This window comes from Muscardinus avellanarius (genome assembly GCF_963383645.1).
Source record: "Muscardinus avellanarius genome assembly, chromosome: 20".
Lineage (NCBI taxonomy): Eukaryota > Metazoa > Chordata > Mammalia > Rodentia > Gliridae > Muscardinus > Muscardinus avellanarius.
Genome location: NC_137806.1, coordinates 32766519 through 32793600, shown reverse-complemented (window position 1 = coordinate 32793600; position 27082 = coordinate 32766519). Strand labels below are relative to the sequence as shown.

General features: G+C 46.9%; 1 protein-coding gene across 1 annotated transcript in view; it reads right to left on the bottom strand.

Annotated features, from left to right (window-relative positions):
* ERO1B (endoplasmic reticulum oxidoreductase 1 beta) overlaps positions 1 to 20049 on the bottom strand; it is a gene marked incomplete at both ends in the record, with an annotated part of 32278 nt that extends 12229 nt beyond the window's left edge. Inside the window, 7 exon segments of the mRNA XM_080717164.1 lie at positions 847 to 920; positions 7021 to 7103; positions 8660 to 8701; positions 11284 to 11327; positions 11330 to 11366; positions 16042 to 16161; positions 19948 to 20049. Of these exon segments, the coding sequence (XP_080573290.1) occupies positions 847 to 920; positions 7021 to 7103; positions 8660 to 8701; positions 11284 to 11327; positions 11330 to 11366; positions 16042 to 16161; positions 19948 to 20049 (502 nt within the window).
* Between the last annotated feature and the right edge of the window lie 7033 nt (positions 20050 to 27082).

Below are 27082 nucleotides of genomic sequence, written 5' to 3'. Positions count from 1 at the left end.
GCAATATATGTCTTAACGGAAAGAACAACACAGGTCTTGAATTGTGTCGAGCCTAGGGTTGAGCCTGCCTTTGCCTCTTGGTACTGTGTGATTTGAAGCAAGTGACTTAGTCTTTCTGAGGCTTGGCCTGCTCAGATATAAAGGAATACATACTTGTTAAGGTAACTGTAAAGATTAGGAATGATGTATTCAAGGCACTTAATATAGCGCCTGGAATATGGGTTCTCAATAAGTGCTGTTATGAATAATAAGATCTACCTAGCAAAATCTAGTGTTAAAGCTAGAATTCAGAAATATACATGTGCATATAGCTGGGCATGGTGGCACATGCTTATAATCCCAGCACTCAGGAGGCTGAGACAGGAGGACAAAGGTTCACAGCCAGCCTCCACTACTTAGTGAGACCCTCTGCAACTCAGAGATCCTGTTTCAAAATAAAGAATAAAAAATAGGGTTGGGGGTGTAGCTCGGAGGTAGAATGTCCCTGGTTCCATCCCAGTACCACAAAAAAAGTACGTACACACACACACACACACAAATTTTTCTGTGGTGCTGGGGATTGAAACCAGGGGCATTCTGCCTCTAAGATATATTCTAAGCCCTATGTTTTATGCTTTATTTTGAAACAGGGTCTCACTCAGTTGCAGAGGGCCTAAGTAACTGTGGCTGGCTGCAAACCTGCTTTCCTCTTGTCTCAGCCCCCCAAGCACTGGGATTACAAACGTGCGCCACCACGCCTAGCTCAATTTTATGCTTTTAGATTCAGATTATATTTAACTGACTTTTAAGTGACTTACAAAAGGGTTAATGCTAAGAAAATTTAATTATAATGGCTAATTTTATTACCATCCAGTTCGCAAAAGTGATCCTGCGAGTCATCGTATCTTGCCCAGTCGATGAACGCTTCTTTGCTTTGATTACTGTGAAGAGGAATAAAAAGGAGTTACATCTGATGTTGAAAGTGTTAGGTTTTATGTAATTAAATAAATGAGCGGAGCAATTTCTGTTAGATGATACCACAAATTCCATTAGTAGTGGTGGCGGAAAAAATAGTAAAAATGAGTTCTATGAAAAACGTGGGTATTAACGCGTGATTTATATCTCTTAACTACATTAAAATGCTTATCCGTACCTCATAAGTGTTGACTAGAAATTTATTAATACATATATAAAGACAAAAATCAAGCTGGGCTTTTAAAAATGTCTTAGAAATTATAGTAATGTTTATATTTTCCTAAAGTAGCATTATTAAGCTTACTTTCAGAATTTTAAATTGAAATTGCTTCTGTATTTCTAGGATCCAGAATGCCAAGCACCGCATGTCCAGCTCTTGCAATCACTAGGAACAATTCACTTGCATCACAGCGAGTCATTCTTAAGTCCTACAGCTACGTCCATTCAAGTTAACTCTGAACCACATCCCCTGTGGATCTGGGCCTCTTCTGCCTGAACACATGATGGCAATACTGAGCAGAGAAACATTATGTTGCTACCCTTCTCTTTCCACTACACAAAAGAAAAAACAAGCTAAAAATGGTATACACCTATTTAAGTCAGGTGTTTCCCAAAATACTGTCGCAACGAATAATTTATATGTATTTGAGAAAATGCTGTCACCTCTACAAAGAAGTATCTAAGACTAGCTGCACCACAGCAATAATTCTTCCAATTCAATTTGCTGTAAGATATTTTCTAAAGAAAAATAATTAACCTACTATAACTAATAAAAGTTAATGAAAAATTTTTATTATAGTGGATCTGGTTAAAATATATGCATAGTAAGAAGGCCCAGCAGCTACGACGACAAAGCTAGACTTGTGCTGAACAAGCTAAACCTTATGCTGAAAATAATTAAGAATAATTGTCTTGTGTGTGTGTGTGTGTGGTACTGGGGTTCCTGGAAACCCTTAACTGGTTGTCTACCTCTGGGCTACATTTCCAGACCTATTTTATATTTTTATTTGGAAACAGGGTCTCTTATGCCAGAATAATTGTCATTTTTAAGGACACTTTTGTTGATGCACTGTCCTTTACTTCATGAGAGTCAAGTGGCTTACATGTCTTCCTGGTTAACTACAATCAACTCTTTTGAGCATCATTATTTGATGAGCAGCATTTCAACCTAATGCCTAAAACCGCTGCAGTAGAAAGGATCACGTGCTCCTCTAACGCTCACAGCTGCTCCAGCGCGGGTTCTTCACTTTAGTGGTACGAGGGATTAAGCCAACATTTTATTCTTTATATATCTTATTTTATGTGGAACATATTGAAGATGGTACATTCAGATTGTGCTTGGTGCCCTCCCGACATGAGTGTCCAGTTGACCACGCTACATTCATGCTTTTACATATATTCGGATGTAGCTCCTCCATTAATCAACCCCAGCCTTCTTCCTCTCCTATCCTTCCATTCTAGCTTTGCTAAGGTTTCCCTCCATTATCTGGAGTCCCGCTGGCATTCCTAATCCTCCCTAGTTTGGGCATATTAGAGAAAACATATGTCCCTTCTCTTTCTGTGCTTGACTAATCTCACTTAACATAATGTTCTCCAGGTCCTTCCATCTTCTTGGGAATGCTATGATTTTGTTCTTTATTGCTGAGTAGAATTCTATTGTGTGTATTTCCCATAATTTTGCAATCCACTCATCTGTTGATGGAGACCTAGGTTGGTTCCATATTTTGGCTATTACGAATTGTGCTGCTATGAACATGGGTATGCATATGTTACTGTAGTTCTCTGATTTCCAGCCCTTTGGGAAGATACCCAGGAGTGGTATAGCCTGGTCATATGGTGGATCCATTCCTCGTTTTCTAAGGAATCTCCACAGTCATCTCCATAGCAGCTGAACTAGTTTGCACTCTCACCAACAGTGTAACTGAGTCTAAGTTTCGGAGGGCCTCACAAGTTGCTAAGACTGTCCTCTAACCTGAGATCCTCCTGTTTCAGTCTCCCAAGTACTGGGATTACAAATATACCCAGCCCAGTGTGGTTTCTAACTGAGATTAAAGGAACCCAGAGGCCATCTAGTCCAACCTTTCAAAAAGTTCCTTTGGGGCTGGATGTAAAGCTATTTATGTAAGAACATTTTGGGCTTAACACAACAGCTCCATGAAGATACAGCTGTGAGTTAAAGTAATCATCTCCAAACTGGGAGGCAAGGGGCCAGAAGAGACTGGATTCCAAAGGGGACAAAGGGATGGGAGAGAGGGAACAGACGTGATGGCTGTCTAACTGTGATGATGATCTGTGGGTGCTTACATAGGCCAAACCCTGACTGTGCTCTCACATACGTGTAGTGCATCCCATGTCAATTATACCTCAAAACAAAGCTGTTTAAAATCACCAGTTGTGCCGGGCGTGGTGGCGCACACTTGTAATCCCCACGTGTGGGAGGCTGAGACAGGAGGATTGCACAGGTTCAAAGCCAGCCTCAGCTACTTAGTGAGGCTCTCGGCAACTTAGTGAGACCCTGTTTCCAAATAAAATATAAAAATGGGTCTGGGAGTATAGCCCGGAAGTAGAAAGCCTCTGGGTTCCACCCCCAGTACCACCAAAAATAATAATAATAAAAATAAATAAAATCACCAGTTATCAGAGAAGATGTGGAGTGAGGAACTCATGCACTGCTAGAGGCAATGTGATTTGCTACAGCAATTCTGGAAAGCATTTGGCAGTACTAATTCCACTCCTAGGGTCAGTCAATAAAAATGCACACATGTGTCACCAAAATATTTGTGAAATGGTCCCAAAGTGGGAAATATCCAGCTACCAACAGTAAAATGAAAATATAAAATACATAGCAAAAAATAATTAAACGCTTCCATGTTCAAGAACATGAACGAATCTCACAGAAACATGTCAAGTAAGAGAAGACAGAAACAAAGAAATACGTTGCACAGTGTTCCACGTAGACCAGCAGGCACAGCCAGCCTGACGACAGCACCCAATCACAGCTCATTCTGGAAGGCGAGAATGTCTGGGAAAGTGCACTGGACATCTGGGCAGCCACGGCTTGGATGCTGGCTGCAAGGGGTCCACAGCCAGGTGTGTGGCACACGCCTACGATCCCAACACTGGAAGGCTGACATTGGAGGATCACAGGTTCAAGGCCAGCCTCAGCAACTTGGTGACCCTGTTCTAAAATAAAGAGGGTTGGGGGTGTAGCTCAAAGGTAGAATGCCCCTGGGTTCAATCCCCAGTGCCACAAACATAAATAAAAATAAAGATGGGTTCGTTTTGTGACATACAACTGAACTTTATAAATAAGATTTGTAGCCGGGCGTGGTGGTGCACGCTTGTAATCCCAGCACTTGGGAGGCTGATCCAGGATTGCAGGTTCACAGCCAGCCTCAAGGAGAAACAGGCCTCTGCTTGTGTACTTGCAAATCCTAGCGTCACCCCTAAGGTACCTACCTTTCCATTCCCTACTTTCAAACCTTCAGCAAATCTTGTCAGCTCTGTGTTCAAATATACCCGAATCTGACCACTCCATCAACCCACCTGGACTCCTAGGGCAGTCTAAGGCCTCATTCCCAGGCTCCACAACATGGCAGGCCTATTCCCATGCTCAAGACCCTCCTATCCATTACTTGCCACTCCACTCACCACCCCCAGAACGAAAAGAATAAAAATAAATAAATACAAGCATCCGTCAAGCTGGCATGGTGGCATACGCCTGTTACCCTAGTGCTTGGGAGGATGGGACGGGACGATGGATCACAGGTTCAAAGCCAGCCGCAGCAACTTGGCAAGGCCCTCTGCAACCTAATGAGACCCTATTTCCAATTAAAAATGTAAAAGGGCTGAGGATATAGCTCGGAGGTAGAACGCCTCTGGGCTCAACCCCCAGTACCACAAAATAAACAAAAACAAGAGGACTGTTCAGGGTAAGTGCCTTCAGGGCTCTGCAGATCTCTCCCCACCCACCCTCTGCCTCCATCCCTGGCACCTTGTCTTCTACTGCTCTGCCTCGATCCCTGGATGCCAACCGCGGTCTCCTAACTAGCACCTGGGTGGCCCTAGGATGGAGCCCTGGCAGCCCTGGGGCTTCTGCCTCCGCCTTCTCCAGCGCTGGGCCAAGTGTCCTGCTGGCCACCGCTCAGGTCTCCCCAGAAGCCCGATTCGAACAGTCCCCTCCGCCCCCATGCTGAGCCTCTTCCGCTTCCCTGCTGCTTTACCTTCCTCCCCAACATCCCTCGTGGTTTTACTGATTTCTCACATACTGCACTTGTTTATCGTGTTTTCTCCCCTACAAGGATTAAGCTATACAAGGGCAAAATTTTGGTCTATCATGTTCGATACTATTTTCCTAAAACACTAGAACAGCGCTTGGCATTCCATGGGTGTTCATTTGTTGAAGAAACTCAGCTGTCCAATAAACAAGTGACAAATGCTCAAGCTCAAAGTACACATGTAAGCCGGGCGCGGTGGGCACGCTTGTCATCCCCGCGCCTGGGAGGCGGAGACAGGAGGATTGCGCTGGTTTGGAGCCAGCTTCGCTGGCTTAAGAGACCCTGTTTCCAAGTAAAAGAAATATAAAATAGGTCTGGAAGAGTAGCCCGGAGGTAGAAGGGCTTCCAGGAACCACCAAAAAAAAAAAAAAAAGTACACATTTAGCAAAAATGAGACACTGCTTCACACTCAAGAACATTACCAACTTTTGACAAGTCACGGAGGACAAAAGCTAAGCATTCACTTGCACAAGCATTCTGAAGCTGCATGCACAGGCGTGGGAGGCTGAAACAGGAGGACTGCAGGTTCAAGGCCAGCCTCAGCAACTTCGCAAGATAAAAATGAAAAAAGTAAAATGGGCTGGTGGTGTAGGTCAGAGGTACCCGAGGTTCATTCCTGGTATATATATATATATAAAAAAAAGCAAGCAAGCTACAAACAGACAATCAAATATTAAGTAATTTTACTTTCAGTATACAACAAAAACCTGAATGTTAAGAGTGGCATGGTCTGCAGAAGAAAAATACTACAAAGAACCTAAATATCTATCATTAGGAAAACAGGTAAGTAAAATACAGCACATTCAAATGACGTAAACCATCAGTTAAAAAACAGACAAACAGACAAATATCTATTTCAGCAGGAATATATCTAGAAAACAAATTCACAATTAAAAAAAGTCACAGGATGTTAAATGCAGTATCCTATCTTTATGGAAAAAGAAAAGTACATCCACAATACTGTGTTATTTATAAATACAATATAAGATGATAAAAAGCATGGACTGGATATATACCAGATTTATGATAGCTGCTACCCCTAAGAACAAAGAAGATTATGAAACAGAACAAAAGGGATCTTAAGTTTATCCGCCATGTTTCATGCATCTTAAAAAAATGTCAGAACATGTCAACATTTACTTATGTGGAATGGGGTTACGCAGATGTTCATTATTCATTTTACTCTTCATATTAGGATTTTTCCTTATGAAATAATAATTTCACTTGATTATGAATCAGTAGCGATTATAGTACATGAGGCAAATCTAAATAAATGGAAGCTGAAAAGAATTTCTGTAATATTCTATTACCAGCCACAGATTGCTCAGTCATTTTAGACTAAGTAACCTAAGACTCTAGTTACATACGCTAGCTTTCAAACTGAATCTCTCCCCGGAATCAATGAGAGCAGGAAGAGATCCCTGACGCTTACTTACGCCAACCGTGAGGTGTGCCATCCAAGCGCCCAGTTCGCACTGCTGTTTACAAGACTCAGAGGCCGCAGCTCCCTCTGCCCGACCAGGAGGACGGACCCAGAGGCTCCGTCACCCGAGCCGGCCCAGACCCGCTGCAAAAGATCTACTCACAACTGCTGGCACGTTCTACACATTTAGGGACAAATTAGCCAAGAAAGAGGCAAAACTATAGTAAATTTGAGATAAAAAGTAACTTTTTATTTTAAAAAGTATATTCACTGATATTTAGCAAAAATATTTTATGAAAATCACAAAAAAGATTATTCATGTAAATAAATTAGCATTATCTTTTGAAATGACTAAATTAGACTTGCCTTAATGTGCTGTTAATTGCTCCCAGTTTATTAGCTTGCTCACAATCTTGTAAATTTTTGGTACTGTTTGCCACTTTCAAGTACTGCAAGGAAGTCAACAGTGAGTGAGTTTAGTGATAATTATCTATTGTCTTCAGTTTCCACTGCAGAGCCACCTATTGGTGATCCACACCAACTATACACACATCCCATTATGAAAATTCCTAAAAATGTAAGAAATGCTAAGAAAAATTGAGACAGATTTCTACCAACTAAAGAAGCAAAACCAATTTTTAATCAATTAACATTAGTGTGTTGGTAATGAGATGAACTGATACAATTCACTAGAAAAAGAAGTTTAATATCTAAAGCTATAGAAATGTATAAATTCTCAAACCAGGAATCCTATTACTGAGACCATATCTCAAGGCAACGATTTAAAAAGCGAGCAAACAAGACAAAAGGCACAACCACCTTAGAAAGTTATCTGTTACTGTCTTGTTATGCGGAGATAGAAACGCCCTGTGTGGTCCAGCAGGTCTACTTTTAAACCCAGACCTAGAGGGTGTCTTACACATTATTCACAATGCAGTGAAGAACAAAAACGTTAGTGCACTGTTACTTTCTTTTAGAACAAAGCCTGGAACGCACTGAAATGTCCATGGACAGGGATGGCTGTGCTAAAGCTATACTCCTGACCACTGTATAGAGAGGAGTGTGAATCAGTGAGTTCCACACAGACCACCAGGGAGGAGCAGCCACAGGTGCCACGACTGAGTGAAGGTGCGGGTGGTGGCAGGCACCTGTGATCCACCGCTCAGGAGGCTGAGGCAGGGGGACTGCCAGTTCAAGGCCAGCCTTACAACTAAGGAAGATCCTGTCTCAAAATAAAAAGTTTAAAAGGGCTGGGGAGAGACGGGCGTGGGGCACACACTGGTAATCCCAGCCCTTGGGAGGCTGAGACAGGAGGATCGCACAGGTTCGAAGCCAGCCTCAGCTACTTAGTGAGGCTCTCAGCAACTTAGTGAGACCCTGTTTCCAAATAAAATAGACAATAGGGCTGGGAGTGTAGCCCGGAGGTAGAAGAGCCCTGGGTTCCACCCCCAGTACCACACACACAAAAAAAAAATCCTGACAATTCTCTTCTCTGTACAATAAAGAATCTAACAGGTGGATTAGTTGAAACAGAACACTAAAAACACCTATCTGTTGGACAGGCAATCTGACACTGAGTTACATTTTAGAGTTCTTCTAAAAGTTCCACAAATAAAACTGAAATTACAAGATAAAGCTAGGAATGCACAAATCAGGGACATGAAGCCGGCGTGGTGGGCACCCTTGTCACCCCAGCCTTCAGGAGGATCGCAGTTTGCGGACAGCCTCAGCTACTTAGTGAGGCCCTCTGCAACTCAGTGAGACCCTGTTTCAAAATAAAGAATAAAAAATAGGGCTAGGGGTATAGCTCAGAGGTAGAATGCCACCAGTTCCATCCCCAGTACCGCAAAAAAAAAAAAAAGAATTAGGGATATGAACTCTAAGGCAAAATGTCTCCATTCCCACTTAACCACGTTACAGTTCTCCACAGAATCATAGTAACAAGTCGTAAATAGCAAATTTCGCTACGTAAAGCAGAAATATTCAAAGATGAAAAGTGACTCACCTTATTAGCATGTCCAGCTTTAATCCCAAATGGAATTTTACTCTTAAAAGAACAACAACAACAATTTAAAAAGTGATCCACAGTCTTTACCTAGCAGAGCAACACACGTTCACTCGGGTTCTGTTTACGTACTACCTCTGAGGTAAGAGCAAAGGGCCACCCGGTTTAGAGATTTGTAAGTCAAAGTACAGAAAACGGAGTCCAAACAATTCTAATAACTCTCAATGCAGTTTTTCTTCATAGTTCACTTTTTTTAGAGTAAAGGAACTGATGATCACTTTTTCATAAATTTTCCTAGTTCAAAATTACTTAAAATATTATTATGCTCCATTTAAACTTCTGCTCGAGGATGACGTTTAAGGTTTAGGCAATTTGGGGTTCCGAGGAGGCAAAAGTCAGATTCCAGGCCATAGTCCAGAAGCCATGCAGCTTATCAATCTAAGTAATCTAGGGTTTACCAATGGAAGAACTGCATTAGGTCTAACATTCTTTGCCACAAAACCAACAATTAGCATTAGGCCTTAATAAAGGAATCTATGAATTACTTCAGATGGTTTACCCAACAGAATTTTAGACAAAAATCATAGCTTCATGAAGACAATCCCAGGCTGACCCTCTGATCAGCTCCAGGAATGACTTCCAACATCTGAACACACAGGCCAGCATGACAGTGGTAAACTACCTGTTAAATTATGCACACTCACAGGTAAATGTTAATAAGATATTCAAAGTCAATATTTTCCTGCCAGGACACGTTTGTTTTATGCTTATATAAACAATGTTTACGACAGTTTTGTTTCCAATCAGTGGAGAGACTAAGGGATTAAAACCTGCCAGTATTTTATCATTTTAGTCTTTTTTTCCTAGCACGATCTAATAGGGGGCAGGAGCTCAAGTCAAATCTAGACAGCTACTGGACTTTGAGTTTATAATCTGGAATGAATATACACCAAAGTGCACCCTGACACTGCACATCCTCTAGCCAGCGCAGTGTGCCAAAACCAGAACTGCTCGGAGCCTTTTGAAAGGTTTGATGCAGAACATGACACCTTCACGTCTTAGATTCAAAACATGGAGAAATAACACAGCACCACTGGCCACTGTTATAAGTAACACAGAAAACACCTCAGGAAAGAATTATTAAAAGTAATGGCAAAACCTGGCGTGGTGGCACATGCCTATAATCCCAGTCCTTGGAGGCCGAGACAGGAGGATGGCAGGTTCAAGGCCGACCTCAAAAACTTAATGAGACGCTGTTTCAAAATAAAAAATTTAAGAAGGGCTTGGGGTGTAGTTGGAGGTTGAATTCCGCTGGGTTCAATCCCAAGTACCAAGAAGAAAAAGGTAACGACAAATGCAAAACAACTAAAATCAAGCCAAGAATAAACCTAGAAACTGTCCTTATACGATAACGTGAAGTTAAAGGTCTATAGACCCTCACGATTAAAACAGATTTCAAACTGTCCAGAGAAAACCACATCACAAGGTTGGGCACAGTATGAAACGCCTCAATAAAGGCAAAACTCAACAGCTAACATTGTGGGAGGCACAGAGTATATGACACTAGATGGAGAAAGCCAGTCTGGGGCTGGAGCTCAGCCGGGCTGCGCAGTGCTGCCTAGAATGTGCCGGGCCAGGGCAGCATCCTGAGCACTGTCAGAAAAGCAGAGTCCAAATCTCGAATGCAGTATCCCTGCTTTAAAAAATATATATACCCTTTTACATATGCAAATGAGTATTACATATATATCAAGACCAAATGAAAACCTAACACTAGGTTCCAAATTTCTCAACTTTGCCCACTGAAATAAGTTTGGAATCCAGTATCTTTTTTTTTGGGGGGGGGTGTTGGGAGGAGGCCTATGAAACAAGAGATAGGTTTAATAAAACACGAGATAAAAGCCAACTATAAGCTGGGCATGGTGGCACACGCCCATAATCCCAGTACTTGGGAAGCTGAGTCAGGAAGATCCAGACTCAAGGCCAGCCTCAGCAACTTAGGCCCTCAGGAACTCTGAGAGACTCTGTTTCAGAGGAAAACAAAAAGCTGGGCATGGTGGCACACGCTTGTAATCCCAGCATTTAGGAGACTGAGACAGGAGGATCACAATTCAAGGACAGCCTCAGCTACTACTTACTGAGGCCCTTTGCAACTCAGTGAGACTCTGTTTCAAAAAATAAAGAATAAAAAATAGGGCTGGGGGTGTAAGCTCGGAAATAGAATGCCCCTGGGTTCCATCCCCAGTACCACAAACAAAACACAAAAAAAAAAAAGGGCTGGGGGCTCAGAGGTAAAATGCCCTGGGTTCAATCTCCAGTAACACACACACACATGCACACACACGCACGCCAGTTCTCCAGTTCTAGGCCCAAACCTAGACTACCCCCCGATTTCCCTTCCACTTTAGAATCAGACTGTACCCCCCAAGTCCACAAGTCTCTGTGGACCCGCTCTGCACACAAGTTAGAACAGATCTTCAATCTGGCTGTGAATGAGAGAGCTGAGAGCAATTTGTTGACAAGTCCAATCCCACTGATATCAGCCTAAAAACAGGCCACGCCTATCTAAAGGGGGCTCATCTCAAAGCAGGCTTTTCCCTATCATTTTATTTATTTTTTATTACCTCTGGACAGGGCTCCACGTGACAGTCTTTTATTGAACAATGGCATCTTCTGCCCAGAAAGGACATGGTCGCTTCAGATTAACCTGAAAGAAGAATTCGTGCTGGTAAAGGAGGGTCACAATTGAAGAACGTTGCCAAGTGTCACTGCCAGGCGCCAGCGCCCGATGGGAAGAAGGAAAGCTTGCTACAGCCTAGAGCTCCAGAGACTGGCTTTTCAGACCCCCGGCTAGGCTATTAACTTTTAAAATACATGGCTGCTGCTAGTCCTCAGAACTTGAAGAGGGACACCATTCAAGTTCACTGCTCCCCTGAAGAACATGGGTGTACTTTAGGACTACGATACTGTTCCCTTCTCTCCAGGGGTCTCCTGCCATCCGCCCCTTAACCAGTGTTTGCTACATACATGTCAAGCACTGTGCTAGGCTCTCGGGAAAAGAGGCAGGGAAAGAACTTTCCCTCTGGAACCTACGATCTACTGAAGGACGCAGATGTTAAATATTTGTATGTTTACTTGAGAAAGCTGTGGTAAACACTGCAAAGCAACCTGCAGTCTTAGGACAGTGGGGCCGGCGGATGGAGCCCCCGAGGGCCAGGTCCCACTGGAGGACGGAGAAGGTGGGGAAGCGAGCATCTGGGTGCACGACGAAGAGCGCGGCCGGCTCTGGGGGCCGAGAAGCACCACGGGCTGACCCGCTTCCACCGCCATCCAGTCCACTCAGCCGTCGGCTCAAAAGCAAGCAGGTCCGACCACTCCCCCCAAAGCCTTCCTGCGACTTCCCACCGGCTCTGAGCAAATGCGAGCGTGGGCTTGGCCGGGCGCCCCTGGCCTGGCCCCGCCTCCCGTGGGTGCACAAGCCTCCCCGGGAGCTCTTTTCCTGCGCTGCCCCGGCCGTCGGCTCACTCCTCCTCGTCCAGGCTCTCTCAGTACTACTTCAGAAGGGCACTCACAACCAGACCCTCGCAGGGGTACTGAGAACGCAGCGGTGCCCCAGCATTCAGCTGCCGCTCTTCCATCACACGCAGCACTGCCGGGATACTGCGTGCTTGCTTACCGTCTGCATCCCCCACGGCTAACGACAGGACTTCCCTGTGCTTATCAGTTAACCCCAGAGCCTGGAACGGTGCCTAGGATGCATCACACACGCCTTCATAAATGTGTGAGGGGAAGTAACAATTTCTACATTACAGACAGAGGCAGAAGCAGGGAGAGGTGGCACCATGGGATGACCTCTAGTAACTGTCAAAATGGGTCTGACTACAAGTCTTCCAGAAGGACTCTGACGGGCGGGTGCCCAAGACAGGCTCAAAGCAGCCCAGCACACTAGGGTCAGCAAGTTCTCACTGGACACCTTCCTCGAGCTCTTGCCTCCGTGACAGGTCTGCACAGGGCAGCACTTCAGTTAGCCAGCAGCAGCTCCTCGGGCCGAAGCCTCGGGGTCATGCTCCCTCCTCAGGGACCCCTCGCGCCCGGCCTCCCCTGCTCAGGACCCCCCAGATCCCCGGGGCACGCTGTAGCCCCAGGGCCTTTGTTTTTGCCTGCTGTGCTCTTTCCACACCCATCCACCCAGCTTGCTCCAACCCTTGAGGTTTTCCTCCTCGGTCTGCTGGCTTAAGCTACCAAATGCTGGGCGCTCTTGTCACGCAACAGCAGTTAACTAACGCGAGTGCACAAGTGGCCGGTGGGATGCGCTGCTCGCATGCCCTCAGGCAGCGAAGGCCGCCCATCACCCGAGCTTAGGGAGCTTCGGGCAGCGGGCGGTGCTGCAGACGCGGAGGTGCCAGCTCCCCACCCGCCGAGACTTCTCTAGCTCCTACTTCACTCTTCCCCGAAGCACTTGCCGTACGGCCATCTCAAAGATCTCACTGCTCATTTGCTGTTGGTCATCCTACCTACAGCAAAAGCTTTACCTTGTTCACTGCTATTGCCCATGCCACCTTGGAGGCTGGCACAGAGAACTCATTCACTACCTGGTGGATAACGGAATGGACCAGACAGCGCAAAATGGAAGGCGTACGCGGCAGCCAAACGCCCTCCGCGTGAAGGTGGACTGCTGCTTAACCCACGTTTCCCTGCTCGCAGGATCATGAGCGTGGACGTGTGTGTTTAAAATTAACCTCTTAGCTTTCCTTTTTCGCTATTAGATGTAGAGTGTACTGGGAGTGGCTGATCTTCCTTTTTATTTCATAATAAACTAGAAGAAGAATTGCTATCACCCAGATACTCTAGACCTAGAACTGAGCGCAGTTACTAGACAAAGACGTTAGCCTTCTGTAAGGGGGAAGCATGAGTACATTTCAGCTATATATGGAACAATTTCATTATGTTGGTCACAACATTTATTTATTTATTTTTGGAGTACTGGGGATGGAACCCAGGCACATTCTACCTCCAGGAGACACCCCCAGCCTGATTTTTTCTTCTTTATTCTGAAACAGGGTCTGAGTTGCAAAGGGCCTAAGTAGCTGAGGCTGGCCGCGAACCCAGATCCTCCTGTCTCAGCCTCCCGAATGCTGGGATTACATGTGTGCACCACCACGCCCGGCTGGTCACAACATTTTAAAATTGCATATAGAAAAGATGAGAATATATGTTTGGCAGCCAAAGGCCACACTTATTTTTGCCTATCCAACTTTCATTTTTCCTAGTTTTGCAATAGTCTTCTAGTTTCCCTTTTCTTTCATTTATGCAGTAGGACTCTCAGCCAAGGTATTATTCCTTCTCTGGGCCGGGGATCACATGACACTACCTGGGACACCTGGAACAATCAATTCTAGAAATCTTACTGCAAAAATATGGGCAAATATGTCCAAAATCTTAGAGGTGCCTTAAGAAACGCCAACAGCTTGCCTTCCAAGCTCGTCCGCCCTCTTCTGAGGTCCGTTTCCTGAACTTGTCTTTCACTTTGTAAATTACTCCATATCTTTTCTTAAATCAAACCTCTGTGGTTCTGGTGTTGCTGGTAGCCACCAAGTACTCGACCTTAGCTACCCGAACCATTATGTCTTCCTTTGAAAAACATAATATTAAACTGCTGGGTATGAGATTGAGATATTCAAATACCTGAGTGATTCTACTGATCAGGCCTTGAAGCGAGGTGCAGTCTCAAAACGGAGGCGGGGCTGGCAGGCCAGTGGAGTCTCATCTGGACTCTCAGTGAGAGCCTGCTCTGGGGCACAAGTGCTTCCTCCACTGGACTGGACCAGCCCGGTGCCCTGGCCTCTCGCCCACCCGAGACGTAAGGCTTTCGGGAGAGTCCAAGGACGCGTGCGAAAGCAGCTCCCAAGACAGGTGGAGTCCTAGACCTAGTGGTGGGACTAGAAGAACCTGCTGCATCTGTGTAAAATGTGCGTAGAATGTGAAAAAGCAAAAAAGACACCAAATGACTGCTCCAGGTATAGATGACTCTGAAATAAATTCACAGAATCTGCATTCCCAATAAACTTTGTTTAAAGAAGAAAATCACCTTTTTTGGACATTCCTCATACTGACTGGAAAAGGGAATAGGTTTCTAAATATTTAACTTTCTAATTTACCTTCTTGCACAAAAACTAAAACTGGCCAAAAAAATCACTGTATTTTAAAACCTCAAAAATACTAAAAGAACTAAGACAGTCTATCCAAAATTAGGATTAAAATCATGCTCAATTTTTACAGTAAACTAAAAATGAAAATCAAAAAAATTATAAACTTAGCAAACAAATGTTGTGAACAAGAACAAAGGCAAAGTCTGAAATCAGCCTTTAAAATAGTGTTAAAAGCTGGGCGCTGCCGGGCTTGGTGGCACACGCTTGTAATCCCCACGCCTGGGAGGCGGAGACAGGAGGATCCTGCAAGTTCGAAGCCAGCCTCACTGGCTTAAGAGACCCTGTTTCCAAATAAAATATAAGAAGAAGGTCTGGGAGTGTAACCCAGAGGTAGAAGGGTTCCATCCCCAGTACCTCCTAAAAAAATAAAATAAAAAAGCCAGGCATGGTGGTGCACACTTGTAATCTCAGTACTTAAGGCTGAGGCAGGAGGTCATAAGTTCACAGACAGCCTCAGACACGTAGTGAGGCCCTTGCAACTCAGTGAGACCTTGTTTCAAAATAAAGAATAAAGAAATAGAGCTGTTTCACTCCCAGTACCATACACACACACACACACACACACACACACACACACACACACACACTTTTAAAATTCAAAATAATAGCATGTTCAAGGCCCTGGGTTCAGTCCCTAGTCCCAAAATTAAATAAGTAAAAACACCCTCAAAAATAACTGTTCTTTTCATTATTGCTGGTCACCATATTTAAAGGCTGCCGTTGCCTTTGAGTTGGTGCTGGTACCGTGTGAAGGCTGAGAGGACCGTGTGCCAACAGTACCCCTGTGAGCGGAGTTCCACTTGGGCCTCAGCCTGGCTGCCAGCCCCAGAGCTGCCCAGGGCCCATGACAGCAGCGCTTGGCATCAGGCCAGTCAGCACAAGCCGAGGCCTGGGCAGGCAGGTGTGACTAGATGGCAGGACCACCTGAAAGGAGGCTGGCCAAGAAAGACCTACATCTTCATCATCTGCCTCAAACCCAAACTGAAAGATGAGGGAGTCCCAAACGCACAAGGGCTTCAGACTCCTGGTGTTCACTATGATGCCTGAGTCAAAGGATAAGACATAATAGGCACCGAGGGGAGCCACAGTGGATTTTCAAGCGTCTCCAGGTCACATCTGCAGACAGCTATACAGATATGCTTGGCACCAAGAGAATCAAAAGCCACAGCCCACCTGGTAATAGCGGAAGTAGTCTCGCTCTTGCAACTGTCTCATCTTAGGGAAGATTTTGTAGGTGTTGAAGTTATCAATGCTGTTGATATCACACAAGCAGTCATCCAGAACCCCAGTCACCTAGAATTCAGACATGTAAAAGTATGTAAATTACAGCTGTTTCAACTTTAACAAATCTGTACTATTTATTTATTTATTTATTTTTATTTGGGTTTTTTTTTTTTTTTTTTTTTTTTTTTTTTGCGCAGGTCTGGGGATGGAAACCCAGGGGCGTTTGACCTCCAAGCTATACCCCTGCCCTATATTTTATTCTTTAATTTGAAATAGGGTCTCACTAAGTTGCGGAGGGCCTCACTAAAGTAGCTGAGGCTGGCCGTGAACCTGGGTCCTTCGGTCTCAGCCTCCTGAATGCTGGGATTACAAGCATGTGCCACCAAGCTCAGTTAAATCCATACTATTTATATAAAGATAATTTATTCAAGTTGGTATTTGCTGATTAAGATTCATAAAGCTGGAGGCAGTGGCACACCCTTGTATTTGGGAGCATTTTAGAGGCTAAGCCAGGAGGTCTCAAGTTCCCGACAGCCTCAGCTACGTAGTGAGGCCCTCTGCAACTCAGTGAGACCTTGTTTCAAAATAAAGGATAAAAAATAGGGCTGGGGGTGTAGTTCGAGGTAGAATGCCCCTGGCATTCCATCCCCAGGACCACAAAAACAAAGAAAAGAAAGACTGACTGATTGATTGATTTAGGCAATGCAGCACATGCCTGTGACTCTAGTACTTGGAAGGCTAAGACAGGAGGATCGCAGGTTTGAAACCAGCATGCAGTAACTTAATGAGGCCCTGTTTTCAAAATGAAAAAATATAAAAAGCTGGAGGTGTAGCTTGGAATAGAATGCCCCTGGTTCAATCCCTAGGAACACACACACACACTCACACACTCACAAGAGGAAACCAGAAAAGTGTAGTAGCCCAGATGCCAAAAGCAAGCAGCATTCTGAGGAGAGTGAGTGGCACTGTGGAAACTGTCGAGAGGTGAAGCCAGGGCTTTAGAGCGGACCACTGGTCTCCACGAGGGCACGGTGACTCCCCAAGGGCGGCGCAGGGCAAACGTCTGATGGGAACGGGAGGACCAGGATGGGAAAAATAAAGGCAACGCTTTCGAGCTTTTCTAGAAAGAACAGGACAAAATGGGGCAGAAGCGATGGGTGAATCCAGAGAGAACTTGAAAAGTCTCGTTGCCGTTGTTCTGGGGTCAAACGCAGGGCCTTGCGCTTGCCAGGCAAACATTCTACCCTGAGCTCCGTTCTGCTGATGGCAACAGCCCTTTAGAGCAGGAAAAGCTGGTGGTCAGGAAGAGCAAGGGAAGAGTGCTGGACCCACGGCTTGAGTGGGCAGATGTGGGAGCCAACACAGGCAGAGGGACTAGCAAGAACACACGCGGTTCATCCCCGGCGACCCACAGGAAGTTAACGCGCACAGTACAGGACCAGCACTGGACGGGGGGCTGCCCCGCCCAAGTTCTCCCCTGATGGTCCCGATCCTGCTAATGAGGCTTGAAGCTCAGAGCGCTGGAAGACGAAGAGGTGATGGGGAAATAAGAACAGACACTGCGCTTACCACCGTGGACCCACCCTGAGAGACTAGCCACATACAGTGGGATAATGTAGAAATGAGTCTGTTATAGGTTAAAATACTTTCTAAAGTAGGATCAGACACCATATTAAGAAGTGCAACTGGTGACCCGTGCACGGTGGTGCATGCTTGTAATCCAGCACTTGGGAGGCTGAGACAGGAGGACCACAGGTTCACAGCGAGCTTCACGGTGAGCCTCGGCAACTTAGTGAGGCCCCTTGCAACTGAGTGAAAACCTGTTTCAAAATAAAGAATAAAAATATGGCTGGGGAAGTAGCTCGGAGGTAGAATACCCCTGGATTCCATCCCCAGTACTGTCAAAAAGAAAAGAAAAAAAAAGTACCACTGGAAAAAACATTCATTTTTAAAGACTGTTTGGCACAATGATATTTTGAACATACACAAATCTCCAGCTGTTGAACTATATACACTGATTTGCATATATGGCAATTAGAAGTACAGGTGCGACTATACGACATTAATTATACATAATTAGTGGTAGATGAAAAAACCTAAAAACAAGTTTCTAGAATGTTGATAAAGTATACAACTAATATGTTAGGTTAAAAAAAAAAGGAAAAATAAGCACTCAACTACTAACTAGAAAAATAATTTTGTCAAAGATAAATCAGGAAACTTACTTTTCGTAAGTCTCGTAGATATGCCCACTACTTCAGTGTTTTCCAAGCCGGGCTCAAGAGGTAGCTCAAAGTGTGACTGCGTAAGATATTTGCAGGGCTTGCTTAAAATGCCCATTCCTGAATCATGTTTCAGACTCACTCAATCTGGAGGCAGGGCCAGAGAATATGGAGAGAGGGAGAGAGAGAGATTGTGTGTCCGGAGATGGGACCCAGGGGCATTTTTATTTTGACACAAGGTCTCACTAAGTTGCAGAGGACCTTCTAAGTAGCTGAGGCCAAAGAAGAACCTGTGACCCTTCTGTCTCAGCCTTCCAAGCACTCGGAGAATGTGCATTTGTAACATATGTTTTGCTTATACTAAAAGTTTGCCTCTTTTATTTTTTTCTTTATTAATTTCTTTCTTTTTTTCTTTGTGGTACTGAAAATGGAACCCAGGGGCCTTCTACCTCCAAACTACACCCCAACCCCATTTTTTATTTATTTTGAAACAGGGTCTCACTGAGTTTGTAAAGGGCCTAAGTAGCTGAGGCTGTCCACAAACCACAATCCTACTGTCTCAGCCTCTCACTTTTTATTTTTTATTTTTGCGGTACAGGGGATGAAACTCAGGAGCATTCTACCCCCAGCCTTATTATTATTATTATTATTATTATTATTATTATTATTATTTTACTCTTTATTTTGAAACAGGTTCTCACTGAGTTGCAGAGGGCCTAAGTAACTGAACTGAGGCTGTCGGCGAACCGGGATCCTCCTGTCTCAGCCTCGCAAACGCTGGGATCACAAGCGTGCGCCACCACGCCTGGCTTGTCCCCCTTTTTTATTTTATCAAATCATTCGTTTAAAACTTCTCAGACATGGACACAAATGGAATATTCGGGCATTCCAGGACTTAGTGCTGGGTACCATAAAGCCACACAAAAAAAGTGTTTGAAGGAAGTCAGGGGGAAAAAAAAAACATGTTTACCAGTTCATAGTCATGGTTACCATCAATTTTCTTAGCAATAAGCATTAATTGCCTCAAATGGCGGCTCCCCTCATTATCAAGCCACCTGGGACACTTTTTTTGGCTCTTGGTGCCACTTTGCAGCAGGTGCAGACAAGACTCCGCCACACCTGCAAGTCTTCAATCCTACTGAAAGAAGCCCAAGGCAAAAGGCTCTTAGGAGCCCTTCCCAATGCTAACACGCTGCGAGCGCTTCTCAAACACTCCCTTCCCCAGGACCCCCACCCTCAAACTCCAACGTCCTGGGGGCGCCGGCGCCGCACCCGAGTCACACTGGGACCACCTGGCGAGGCCACTTGAGACGCGGGCCAGGTGGGTTAAAAACAAAGCGGAACTGGGCGCAGGCCCCCGGCCCCGAGCTGGAGGAAGTTGCCCGTCCCCGCCGGGATCCGCTCCCTGGGGCGGGCGGGCTTGTCCGTTGAGCCCCTCGGCCCCCCGGTGACACCTCCACGGGTCGCGAGGACGCCGCGCCGCCCCATCCTGATCGTCGCCGCCCCAGCCCGGGGACACCGACGGGGCGGCCGGGGCAGCGCCCCTCCGGACTGCCACGGCCCGAGGGTCGCGGCCCTTCCCCGCCGCACCTGCGCCCGGCCTCCCCGGGGCCGCGGCCGCGCTCGGGCTCACCTGGGCCTCGACGACGCCGGGGAGGAAGCTCAGGGTGACCAGCAGCCGCAGCACGCCGGCCGCCCCCTGCCCGGCGCCGGCCCGCCGGGCCCCCCGGCTCATGCTGACTCCCCGCCGCGGCCGGCCGGGCCCCTGGGGGCGGGAACGGTGGGCAGTGCCGCGACGACGCCAGGGGACCTGGTCGGGAGGCAGGGCGCCTCCGCCGGGGCGGGTCTGCGCCAGCCACAGGCAGGGACGTTCCCCGGCGCCCCGCAGCCGCGACTGAGCGAGCCGCGCCGCGCGCCCCCGCTTCATGCCAGGAGGCCCCGCCCCCGGCGTGCTGCCTTGGCCCCGCCCCGGCGTCCCACCTTAGCCACGCCCCAGCGTCCTGCCTTGGCCACGCCCCCGGCGTCCTGCCTTGGCCACGCCCCCGGCGTCCTGCCTTAGCCTCGCCCCCGGCGTCCTGCCTTGGCCACGCCCCCGGCGTCCTGCCTTGGCCCCGCCCCGGCGTCCTGCCTTGGCCACGCCCCAGCGTCCTGCCTTGGCCCCGCCTCGGCGTCCTGCCTTAGCCACGCCCCCGGCGTCCTGCCTTGGCCACGTCCCCGGCGTCCTGCCTTGGCCCCGCCCCGGCGTCCTGCCTTAGCCTCGCCCCGGCGTCCTGCCTTAGCCTCGCCCCGGCGTCCTGCCTTGGCCCCGCCCCGGCGTCCTGCCTTAGCCACGCCCCCGGCGTCCTGCCTTGGCCCCGCCCCGGCGTCCTGCCTTAGCCTCGCCCCGGCGTCCTGACTTGGCCACGCCCCGGCGCCCTGACTTGGCCACGCCCCGGCGCCCTGACTTGGCCACGCCCCAGCGTCCTGCCTTAGCAGGAGCCCCCGTTCTCGCGCGCGGCCTGCTGGGAGTTGTAGTCCCGGCAGCCCCGCGGCGCCGCGGCCGGAAGGCGGACCCGCGGAGCTGTAGACAGAGAACTACTCGCCGAGGCCGCTCCGCCTCCCCGGGGCCGGGCTCCGCGGCGGCCAATGGAGCGGAACCACGCGGGCTCCAAAACACAGCGGAGAGGGCTGGGGAGCCGGCGTCCTCCGCGGCTTGGCCGCGCCTCTCTCCCTGTCTCTAAAGAACGGAGGCTGGGGTGCCTCGCCTCGGTGCTGGCAGCTTGGGCTGGCTCTGAACGAGCCCGTGCGGTCTTTGGACGACCCGAGGTCCGAAGCGCTTTCTCAGTCACTTTCTCGTAGCTTCGCATCGACTTCGGTTGCCCGATTAAGTCACCTGTGTTCACTTTTTATGCCCCAGCGGGTGTCATCTGCCCGGCCTCATTCCTACTGCTGTATTGACATGCAGATGTAATGCGAGTTAAAGCACGAAGAGAAACCCAAAAGTTTATTGGGAATATGGGAATGAGGATAAATGTGCAGGGTACAGGGATGCCCATAGACCGGGCTTGGATCTCAACTCTTTTACACAGCCTCGTTGGTTAATTCCCACCTCAAATATTGTTCTAGAATTACATGGAATTATACACATGAAAGGATTTAGTGTGGTGCCCAGCACATAGGAAGAAAGAACTCAATAAACGGTTACTGCTATTACCTTTATCGATGTCTTTGATTTGTACAAAATTAGCAACACATCACCTTTTGTTTATGTAGTGTATATTAGTTCCTCATTGTGCTGTCACAAAATACCACAAACTTAGTGGCTAAAAACAAGTGTGTGTGTGTGTGTGTGTGTGTGTGTGTGTGTTATTGGGGATTGAACCCAGCTGCATTTACCTCTAAGCTACAGCTCCCAACCTTAATTTATATATATTTTTAATTTTGAAACAAGGTCTCATTAAACTGCTGAGAGATGTTGCTACATTGCTGAGGCTGGCCTCAAATCTATGATCCTCCTTCCTGCCTCAGCTTCCCAAGTCCTGGGATTGCAGCTGTAGACCACCACTGCCACTGGTCTCATTGCTTATGTTACATTTGGAGTTCAGAATTCCAAAATGGATCCTCAGGTGTCTCGACAGCAGGCAAATATATATCAGTCTCATAACCCCTCCCTCATCACTCCACCAACCCCAAGCTTCCCACAGCTAGGGCATGCGCATTTCTAACCCACTCATAGGCGGGCTGGTGGTAGCACGAGGCACTGCATCACTGATCATCCGTAGGGCGCCTGATAGGGCTCACTGCGCAGGCTCAGGGCACCGCCAGCCTCGTGCGCCTCGTGACTTGGCAACATGCCTAGGCGCCATCTTGAGCCACCGCCCCATCCCGGTCTAGCCGAGCGGCCCGACACTCAGGACAGTATATTTCCTTACCTTTCCCAGCTTCTAGAGGCCACCTGCTTTCCTGGATTCCTGATCTCACATCACATCGCCTTCACTTCCTCTGCTCCCAAGGTGACATGCCTCCTCTTCCTGGCCCTAACCCTACTGCCTCCCTCTTACAGGACTCCAGTGATCACACTGGAGCCACCAGATAATCCAGGACAATCTCCCTGTCTCAGGATTCTCAGTCATATCTGTGAAATCTCTTATACCACATAGTATAAATGAGTCAAAGGTTCTGGAGATCAGGATGTGGATATTTAGGAAGACCACTGGTCAGCCTGCCAAGCAGTGCTTTACACCTTTCAGAGCACTTTCATGTTAATAATTCTTCAAGACCTGCTATGAAGGGCCTAGTGCAAAATGGAAACACAAGCCAGGCGTGATGGCGCATGCGTGTGATCGCAGTACCTGGAGGCTGAGGCAGGAGGATCGCAGGTTTGCGCCCAACCTCAGCTACTTAGTGAGGTCCTCCACAACTTAGTGACACCCTGTTTCAAAATAAAGAATAAAAAATAGGTCTGAGGGTGGTAGCTCAGAGGTACAATGTCCCTGTGTTCAATCCCCAGTACCTAAAAAAAAAAAAAAAAGAAAAAAGGAAAAGTGCAAGGCCCTGATTCAAAAAATGTGAAGATTTTCAAGACAGTGAGAGTGAACCCAGTGCAGAGCCCTGTTAATTGCACAGGTCACCAGCCCACGGAGCCAGCTCTGTCAAGTCTTTTTCTTCTTTACCTCTTTCTCTTCTGCCTCTAAATATGTCCAGATCCTCCCTAGCTTGAGAACAAAAAGAGCACTTGCTTGATTTTTGTAGCTACTCTCCCATGTTGCCTCTTCATTTCTCTGCCAAACCTTTCCTTCCTGTCCATGTATGCATTCTTCTCTTCCTATATATAAATGTGCTTTGGATAAGATAAAAGCTTTTCTCTTGTGAAACCCAGAAGAAAAAAAAATACCCGTTTACGCTGCATTTGATATTGTTAATAATAAAAACTTCAAAGGATTTTTCTATACAGAACCTTTAAAAATAATTGGTAATAAACACTAATTTAAAATCTTAGGTCTTTAATGGCTCTCTGGTGTCAAGGGCAGAATTCACTGTGTGAAGGTCAGAGTTCTTCAAGATTCATCATTCGGCTGGGCCTGGCGGCACACACTTGTAATCCCAATACTCGGGAGGCTGAGACAGGAGGCTCACAGGTTCATCAACTTAGTGACACCCTGTTTTAAATAGAAAATAGAGTAGGTCTAGGTGTGTAGCTTAGAGGTAGAATGCCTCTGGGTAAAATCCCCAATACTACCAACACACACACACACACACACACACACACACACACACACACACATCATTGAACAACTTGAGTGGTCAATGACGCAAGGAATGAAGAGTAGACGAGGAGCTCTAATGCAGGGAACAGATGGCCTTTGTCCTAAAGGGACCAACAACGATGATGGCCCTATTTGTGTACAGAAGCCTGACTTCTGGGAAAAATCAGATTTTTCTTGCTAAGCGAATTTGGAAATAGGCATTTGTCATGAGAAACAGGGGGGCCAAATTCATTCACAGGAAGGCCCGGCGCGACCCGCCTGGGCGCACTGTTAAAAGCAGTGTGAAGGGATGGTTCCTTTGTGAACAGGCTGCCTTCTGCTTCCTCACGCTGGCTTCTCCCTTTACCGCTGCTTTCCTAATCTCTACACCGAATCCAGCTTCAGGAGAGGCGTGGTGATGTTCCATCACCTGCGTTTCCTGCCAGCGCCGCGCTCAGTCCGAATCGCCCCATCCCCAAGGCCGTGGTTAGAAGCTGGAGCAGCCAGGGGATACCAATCCCTTTGTTTGGAAACCACACAAATCAGCTCTAGCTAAATTCAGAGCGAAGAAGAAAAGCGTATGAGGAAACGGGGACTCACGGCCCTGAAGGCTTCTCCACTCGCATCTCCATAAGGCAAGTTCATCATGACTCGGTGTAGGCACGTGGAGGAGGAGGAAGCGTGAGCTGTCTTTTCAAGGATGCTGCCCTGGGCTGGCCATTTCCAGGTGCTCTTCATTGCTCGTCCCTCCTATCAACACTCAAGTTCTTCCTAGAGTTTACTTTGGAGGGAGGGAGCAGAAATCATGGTTGATAGCCCACAAGACAACAAGGAATGGCAAGAGGTGGTTACACAATTGAAAGTCAGGCCCCCACCTCCTTTCATTCCGAGTGAGAAGAAATGCTGGCCAGACAAAAACAATAGGTGTCTCCTCCAGGAAGCCGCACTTTCCCCGAGAGCCGCTTTCAAATCTACTTTCTTACCTCAGGTTGGAGCCTCACGTTCATGAAAATGACCGCAGATGTGCCGGTCGCGGTACACCGAAAAGCACATCTCAGGACACTGGCCGACCAGAAATAGCAGCAATCTGCTCTTGCGAGTGATGTGATTTATGATTTAGTAACACCACCTGGGTTAGAGGGACCCAATTCTCTGGCTGCATTTTTTGAACAGCACAATTTTCGAGCCTCCCAGATCTATTTCTCTGAGAAGGGCCAGGGCCAGCCATGTCAGTCAGGAACCCCTCATTACCAACAGTGACAATTTCGCATTGATTTGGTTGGAATCGATAATGGGAGGGGGCGAACCGAGATCAACACAGATGCTAATTCCACGAGGACCAACCGAGTCTCAATGGAGCTAGAGTAAGACCTGAGCGTCCCTCGCCTTTCTGCATGAGGAATGGCAGGTGTACTTCCTTGTATTGGAAACATAGCTGCATGTTTAGCGTTGTGCACAAAGTGGATTCATAGTTATTCATTCTGCTCTCAAATACAAATGCTTCTCCCCACCCTTACTGCTTTTTTCTTCCCACTCCACGTCCTTTAGCTGCGTTAGAGTTAGCTTTTCTCCCCGTGGGTACTGTAGCCCATCTCTCGTGCCAAGTTTTGGAAAGCCCTATCTTCTTGAAATATGTTCTCTTTAGTGTTGTTTTAATTCCTAAGAGCAGCTGTCAGTAAACACGTGTTGATTGGCTGGTTCATGTTCAGGGTGTCTCTCAGTTCACCTTAGAAGATTTCCATCTCGGAACCAAGAGTTGTCCTCAAACACCTCTTGATACATCCATGACCCATGACCGACGTGTTCGGGCGCAAAGGCTTAAGAACCGTCTTGAACAGATGACGGAAATGGTTAAGAAAAGCTGTGATTGGACGAAACGGAAGCGAGCGTTTCTATTTCCAAGATACCATCAAGTGTATTGTGTTTCTTTGATGCTTTCCTGGCTTGGTTAACTTGTGGCTTCCTAATGAAGATGGAAAGTATTGATGAATGACTCTAAATATAAGTCAAGGTAATGGGGTGGAAATTTAATAACACCAGTAATTTTCTTTCCTGATAGCCAGCCCAATTGTGATTAATGGACCCGCAGAGTGATGGCAATCTGTCGTGTTTGAACAAGTGTGTTTGTAGACAGGCCTGGTGTGGCAACAGCTGACCATGGCAATTAAAAAAAAAAAAAACTGGACTCCCACCTGTGAGTTCTTAGAAGGGAATTTCGGCTCCGTGATCACATTTTTGAATTCTACTGAGGGGATTTCTTCCCCTTTTCTTTTGACAAGTAATAGAGATTAAAAGTAACTACAATCAAAGAACTTGGCTAGCTTACAGTCCTTGGTAGTTTTTCTACCTTGTTTTTCCCTTGTTTTTTTTTAGTATTTGCCCAGCTGTGACAATCTCAAGTACTCTCACTTAATAGCATTAAAGCTGATAAGGTCGAATTGGTTAAAAGTATTTCTAAAGGCTTTTTTACAAGGCGATATATACAGCTTGGATAAAACCTTACTTTATGTAACGAACATGTTATAGCAGTGTGCTGGAAGTTTACATATAATTCCAGGGGGAGAGCGGAAGTCCAAATGAACTAGAATCATAATTCTGCCAATTTCCACCTAACTTCTATAATGCGAAAGCCTTCAAATGCTCACAGAATTGTACCTACCACCAGAACATCGGGGGACTTGACATCCTCCCCTTCTCAATCCCACTCCACTCGGGGGGCCCAGAGATAACCGCAGTGAAGGCTCACATCACCCACGTTTCTCTAACGTGAGGACAAGCATCACAGGCGAGGGAGGGACAGGCCGTGGAGATGAGCACAGCTGGGGACAGGCAGAGGAGACCAAGAGCATCACAGGGCACAAGGATGGTGGTCTGTGCTGACGCTCCTGAATCCTTTCCTTCGGTCCAGCTGCGCTCCACGCCTTTGGGAACCTCAAATGTTTCCAAATTCTGTTCCTTTTCCTGGGGTTCAACCAAGGATGTTCTCCAAGGGTCACGGTAATGAGCACCTCCCTCTCCCACGACCTTACCACCCTCCTCACCATCCCTTGGGCCAGGCAGCCCCCATTGGGCAGGATGCTGGCCTCCCATCTGTCCATCTTGCCCATCTGCCAATAACTGGACTTGGCCGTATTCCATCTTCTGTGGTTTTCGTTGTTCTGTGCAGGGACATCTGACGACCCCTCTTCCAGTCACATCCTGTGAGGAGCTTCTCCTACTTGAGCAGAACAATCATCTTGCATTTAGAATGCTTCATTAAAAACCCTGCACTTAACCCGGGCGTGGTGGCGCACGCTTGTAATCCCAGCACTTGGGAGGCTGAGACAGGAGGATCGCACAGGTTCAAAGCCAGCCTCAGCTACTGAGTGAGGCTCTCAGCAACTTAGTGAGACCCTGTTTCCAAATAAAATATAAAATAGGTCTGGGAATATAGCATATATATGCTATATTTATATATTTATATATAGGGAGTATAGCATATAAATATATATATATATATATATATTTTTTTTTTTGTCATACTGGGGATGGAATCCAGAGGCT